Raw genomic sequence first — 6,830 nt, 5'->3', positions numbered from 1 at the left:
AATGCTTTACAGTAAATTCCTATGCTCCTTTTTATAGCAGAAAAGATACTTATATGAGTACAGATTCATTATAAAATATTGAAATAATCAAGAAAAAATATTTTGGATTTTTTTCCAAGTGTTAATATCGTCCAGATGTTATTTTATGTACTTTCATGCATAGACACGTTATGTGAAGCATGTATGTCTGCAAATACATTTTAACACAGATGGAATCATAGGATGAAATTATTCTACAACTGTCTCTTGTCAGTTTGTAGTTGTTAGAACTATTTGACATGGTACATTTCAATCTACCTCACTCTCATTAACAGCTTCACAGACACCTATATCATGAGTGAAAGACAATGAATGAAATATCAGACACTTCCCCCTCGTCCCAGGCTCCCCCCCAAGCTCCCCCCAAACCTCACCTTCCACGTATGCATCTTCTCACCTCACCTTCTCATACACATTTACATTTCACTTAATGGTGCAGTTACTCTGGTCAAAAGCTTTTCGGTTATTTTTAACTTATTCTCCCCCCCCTTCAGCACTTATTGTTTATATTTATTCATTGGGTTGTGTAACACCTCACAGATACATGATTTTCACCCTCACGAACAAGAGATGGGTAGGATAGAAATGGCATCAGGTGGATTACTGAACGAGGGAAGCAATGTTTCTTGTGGTATACTGGTAGAGGAACAAGGCTGCCGTCAACTGTGAACACCCCTTCTATTTTTGGCAGGGATTCAGGTCTTCGTTCTTAGTCGTTATCACCACTTGTTTGTTCTCTTGCTGCCTCTGATCACTCCTGAGTGCACAATCTACTTCTTTTTCTTTTCTTTTTAAAGATATTTATTTATTTTTAGGTGTGTGTGTGTGTGTGTGTGTGTGTGTGTGTGTGTGTGTAGACACGAGCATGAGTCCAGGTGACCATGTATGGTTGGAGTCACCATGTAGTTACTGGGACTCGAACCCTGGTCCTGTAAAAGAGCAGCCAGTAAGTGCTCTTAGCCACCGAGCCATCTCACCAGCCCCTTTATACCCATTTCTTTTTTCTTTTTTTTTATTTTATTTTTTATTGGGGGGGGCAACAGAGAAGGAGCCTCTTTCATCAGCAGGAGTATTCACAGGTTCTTCAGCCACTCCAGGCTTGGGCCCTGAGGGTCCTGGGGGTGGCTGGGCACATCGGGCATGTTCCCATTATCTCGTACAGGGACTGGGTAGTTGTAGGGTGTTGCCTGGTTGATCATGGAAGCATACTTGGTGTAGGGGCTGATTATGGGCATAATTATAGCGAGGCCCCAGACTGAGAAGGACACCACCAGCACAGGCTCCTTCGCCCAGGCATTCTTGAGAAAAGTGGTGATTCTCCCGGCCATCTTGGTCTTCTTATACCCATTTCTTAATGCTGTTGCCATTACTCTGTTCCAGGCTTATCAACACTGGCTACCACTGCCGCTGGAGCCCCCACTAGCCCCCCCACCTCTGCTCTCTTCTCCCACATCCTTTCCACCATGTGCTCATTGTCCTACAATGCACCACGCAGAGCCCATCAGCATCTCCTCCTTGCCCATGCCCTTACTCACACTATAAGCCAGACTTGGGGGCTTGCATCACTTGCAGGCTCTGCCGGTCCTTCCAGCCTTGTTACAAACCTCACTCCCCACTTTCTATACTTCAGCTCCTGTCTCAGGGCCTTCGCACCAGCAATTCTGGCAGGAATGTTCTTTCTCTCCACTCTCCACTTCACTTCATTCTTCTACATAGGTTTCTTACAAATTTCTTCAAAGACTCCACGGACACAACTGCTTAGCTTCTTCTGTACAGCATTTATCATATATATACTTCCTGGGTCTTGTTTGCTTGCTTGTCTTGTTTTGTGATACTTCATGTCTCCTGAAAAGTAAGGGCCATGTCTGGTTTTATCACTTCCAGACACACATTAGGATCTCCACAAATGTTTTCTGATGGGTGAATGCAGTGACCACTATACACACGTCAGAACAAGGCATGAGAACAAGAAAAACTGCCATGCCCGGGACAGACCCTTTCCCACAGTCCTTCTGGATCATGGTATAGGCCCTTTGAAAGTAGAATAAAGACCATGGTTAAATAGAAATAAGTCCCCCTTTTCTAAGTAATTAATTATTAGAACTTGACTGTTCAGAATGTACTCTTTAGAAAGTTTAATGTCTTTCATTCTATAACATAAATTTACTTCCTAGGACAGCAAAGCCTTTACTTTCCTTCCAAAGATCAGGTTGAAATCCTGAGACAGGGTTTCTCTCTGTAGCCCTGACTGTCCTGGAACTTTTGCTGTAGACCAGGTTGGCCTCAAACTCATCTGCCTCTGCTTCCCAAAAGCAGGGATTAAAGGGGTGCACCCTCCATGCTGGCCAATTCTGAGTTATTTTTTAAGACTAGATACTCCATATGGAGCTGAAAATTGTCCTTTCAAGTTATGTGAAAAATTATGTTGGAACTTCAGTGCGGATTGCTTTAAATCTGTAGATTGCTTCTGGTAGCATTACCATTTTTAGTATATTAATCCTACCGAGTTATGAAGGTGGTAGTTCCTTCCGTCTTCTGATGCCATCTTCAATTTCTTTCTTCACTGTACTGAAGTTTTTTATTATGCAAGCTTTTCACCTGTTTGGTTACAGTTTGAACAAGATATTTTATTTTTTGAAGCTATTGTGAATTGTATTGTCCCCCTGACTGCTTTCTTGGTCTGGATATCATTTGTATATAGGAAGGCTGCTGATTTTTGTGTATTAATTTTGTATCCTGCTACTTCATTGAAAGTGTTGATCAGCTGGTGGAATTTTTACGTTATACTATCATATCATCCCCAAATAAAGATAGATACTTTGACTTCTTCAGTTGTCTAATTGCTCCAGCTAAGCCTTCACATACTGTATTGAATAGGTATGGGGAGATGGACAACCTTGTCTTGTACCTTATTTTAGTAGAAATGCTTCATGTTTCTCTCCATTTAGATTGATGTTGGCTGTAGGCTTAGTGTAAATTGCCTTTATTATGTTGAGGTATGTCCCTTGTCTCTCTCCCTGGTCTCTCCAGGACTTTGAGGGTGAAGAGGTGTTGAATGCTGTCAAAGGCCTTTTCTGCATCTAGTGAGATGATCATGTGGCTATGTCTTTCAGTCTGTTTATGTGGTGGATTACATTTATCAATTTATGTATGTTGAACCATCTCTTCACGGGGTCTCAGTGCTGAGAGGGGAAGTGGACAAAAGCCCACATCCCTAACTAACCCAGAAGCTATCTCCAATTGACAATTGCTTGCAAATGAAAACTTAGTTTTTCCAATGGCATCTCACTGGGTATACTGGGTATGCAAACAACTTTTAAGCCAGACCCTGTGTCCTCTATTCGATATTCAACACAAAAAGAACGCAATGGCAATTTCAGAGGTTCTTTGCCTCATAATGCTTTGCCAAGTCTCTCTCTCTCTCTCTCTCTCTCTCTCTCTCTCTCTCTCTCTCTCTCTCTCTCCCTTCTTCCTCCTCCTCTTCCTTTTTTACCTTACAGTTTCTTAATGTGTTTTTATGGGACTTCTGTGTATGTGTTGCTTTGCATCTATTATGTTTCTTGAGCTTTTTTTGGCTCTATTTTTTTCTGTTTGTTTCTTTCTTTTTTCCTATTTTGGTTTGTTGGCTTTTATCTTCTTTTTTTGATGCCTGTTTGTATTCTGATGAGAGAGAAACAAAAGGAAAGAATTTGGGTGGGGGGATATGTGGGAGGAGTTGGGGCAGGGGAACAATAACTAGAATATATATGTATAAATATATAATATTCTCAATAAAAAGACTACATTCTTGGCTTAGTTTCAGTTGACCACCCTGACCCCATGTAATGGAGCCCCTCCCCTGGTGCAATTTAAAACTCTCTGGTACATTAAATCAGCCAACTCCTGAGAAATATTATCGACAGCAAACAGTTCTGTTCTTAATCCAAATTTAACATTTCATCTTACAAATTTGATATAATTGAAACTGAAAAAGACCCAAGGCCTTGTGCAAGTTTTGGATGATAGAAGATAGAGTATGAGCTCAGCTATAATTATAACATGGTTAAATCGAGACTGTAATTTAGGGATTTAACCTTTATATTTAAAATTTAGGGGTTTTGTGCAACTGTAAGAATCCATAAACAATGATGACATGCTAAAGGGGAAAGAAATGGAAGATAATGACAGTGCTAACTCTCTGATCGTGTTTAGGTGTACTGGTCGGGAAGGGCAAGGAGTCTAGGAAGCAGAAACAGCACACTGAGAACCTAAGATCATGCTTGCTCTTTATTCTGCGGTCCTGGCTACAGCAGACTTTATAATCAGTTGAGGGTTTGATGGACCGACAACACCTTCTCTGCTCCCATTTTTATCTCCATGATTGCTTATTTATTGCAGGAGCATGATACTTATTCTTAATTATATGCTAATCATAATTACTAAGGAAATTGCTGGTTACCCTGTCTGGCGTTGGGCAATCAAAACGAAGCTCGCGATGGAAACAAAAACATTTCATTAGAAAACAAAAGGAATTGGAATGGCGAACACTTTTGATATCATTATGATTTGGTTCTGACAAATTATTATTAATAACGGAACTGAAAAATTTCACTGCCGCTATTCAAAGCCAGACTGTCACAGCATGTAGATTAGAGTTTACTCCAATCTATGAATAGCCGAGACAGCTGCCACCCGAGGCTGTAAGACAAGACAGCTAGTCCTAATTCAGGCCCCCACCTTCTGAGCTCTTCTTGCCTTGCTGCGTCCCCCTCGCCCTGCCTACTTCAGTCTCTGGCATCGTGTCTGCCTTTCTCCACTCCCATGGAACATTTTGGTGGGAAAACCATCCTATGTACCGTTTCTCAGAGCGTTCACACTCGTGTTTACTTTACCCCTAATTGGAAAAGTAGGGGGTTTGTACTCGCTTAATTTTGAACGTGGATTTTTTTTTTTCCCTTTGTAAGTAAGGGACACTCTCCTAGTGCTGATAAAAATAGACCCTTGACTTCTTTGCCTTATGGAAAAGCAAGCAGGATCTGAAATAAGCAATGTCATGGAGTAAGACTTCTGCCTACTGAATTATAACACACAACAGAGAGAAGTTTAGAGGTGGTTTAAAACCATTTCTCTTTTAAGGACCTGGTGCTTAAATAGAACTTAATAATATAACTAAAAGTATGCTTAAAACAAAGTACTAGAAAATGCAGTGCAATTTGCACCCTCGTTTGGAAACATCTCTGCATATAATAAAAAAAATCACATTTGTGGGGGAAATTTACACAAGTATATAAAATTGTCTTCTATACAAATAGGTAAGAAGTAGCTTAGGAGGCGTTATTATTGAAACAGATAAAAGCTAGTTATTAAGACCAAAATGCTGGGTACATTCTGCCCTTGACACAGTTAAGAAATGAGTTGGGTTATTGGAGACCCGTTTCTATGAAGACCTGCAGATGACTGGCTTGAGTATCACTGTGTTTCTGTCTGGAATTCTTGACTAGTAGTTTCCATTGACCAAGTATCTGGTGACGATTTGGAGCTTAGAGAGAAAATATTTGAAGTAGAGGTGGGGAGTTTTATAGGAAAAAATCATTTTATATAGAAAGGACCTGGATGCTTTATTAAAAACTCCAAATACACACATATATATTGCATATTATATGATATGTAGAAAACCTAGCCAGGAAATGTATATAAAATCTATCTAGGAAAGAAATAAGAAGAAATTGTAATTGCCTGCAAAAGATCATACACAAAAGTATATCAAAGTCACAATACCTAGAGGATTCTCTTGCAGCAGTGAAAAAGGATTTAGACGTGTTGTATTGAAAGGAGAGAAGGCTAGCACTTCTCTTGACAAGAATGGAAGAGGCCCTTGGGCCTAACAACAGGCATACAGTTAAGGCATTGCCTTAGACTTTGTGGCATTTAACCACTGTTTTTATATTTTGATTGAGGGAGCCATTATGGGGTTAGCGAGAAACTTGGCACTAGGGAAATTCCCAGGAATCCACAAAGATGATCCCGGCTAAGAATCCAAGCAACAGTAGAGAAGATACCTTAACTGCAGTTCCCCTGTAATCAGATTGATGCCTACCTTAATTGTCATCATAGAACCTATAACCAGTAACTGATGGAAGCAGATGCAGAGATCCACAGCTAGGCACTGGGCTGAGCTCCTGGAGCCCAGCTGAAGAGAGGCAGAGCAATATTATGAGCAAAGGGGTCAATACCATGATAGGGATACCAACAGAAGCAAGTGGGAGCTCACTGACTCTTGACTGACAGCTGGGGAGCCTGCATATGATCAAACTATGCCCTCTGAATGGGGGTGATAGTTCTGTGATGTGGGCAGACTGTCGGGCCACTAGCAATGAAAACAGTATTTATCCCTAGTGCATGAACTGACTCTTTGGAGCCCATTCCCTATGGGGGGATACCTTGCTCAGCCTAGATACAGTGGGGAGGGCCTTGATCGTGCTTCAGTGATGGTCAGACTTTGTTGACTTTCCATGGAAAGACTTACTCTCTCTGAGGAGTAGATGGGTGGATGGGATGGGGAAGATGAGGGGAGTGAGAGGGAACTGGGATTGGTATGTAAAATAGGATTTTTTTTAAAAGAAAAAATGCAGGAGACATAAAAAATAGAAAATTAGAAAAGAAAGGGGATTTTGACTAAACATAAAAACAGACATTAAGGAATCTTAGAACTTTAGTATATTCCATAATGTCCTCCTGTGGTCCATTTTAAAAGGCAGTGTGCTAAGTTGATATTGGGAACAAACCACTGTTGTAATAGGAGCGGCGGGGCT

General features: G+C 40.8%; 1 protein-coding gene and 1 non-coding gene across 2 annotated transcripts; one reads left to right on the top strand and one right to left on the bottom strand.

Moving 5' to 3' along the window:
* Positions 1 to 1,033: 1,033 nt before the first annotated feature.
* Positions 1,034 to 1,371, bottom strand: LOC142836354 (NADH dehydrogenase [ubiquinone] 1 alpha subcomplex subunit 3). Its single transcript, XM_075950589.1, has one exon. It carries the CDS (start codon positions 1,365 to 1,367, stop codon positions 1,113 to 1,115), a length of 255 nt encoding a protein of 84 aa, XP_075806704.1. The 5' UTR covers positions 1,368 to 1,371; the 3' UTR covers positions 1,034 to 1,112.
* A 4,464-nt stretch (positions 1,372 to 5,835) lies between these two features.
* On the top strand, positions 5,836 to 5,962 carry LOC142836687 (U6atac minor spliceosomal RNA). The gene has a single exon (XR_012908153.1). It is a non-coding gene; the product is annotated as a U6atac minor spliceosomal RNA (small nuclear RNA).
* Positions 5,963 to 6,830: the final 868 nt, after the last annotated feature.

This window comes from Microtus pennsylvanicus, chromosome 16, assembly GCF_037038515.1.
Source record: "Microtus pennsylvanicus isolate mMicPen1 chromosome 16, mMicPen1.hap1, whole genome shotgun sequence".
NCBI lineage: Eukaryota > Metazoa > Chordata > Mammalia > Rodentia > Cricetidae > Microtus > Microtus pennsylvanicus.
Note: the sequence above shows the minus strand (reverse complement) of the source record. Positions and strands in the feature narration are given on the sequence as shown.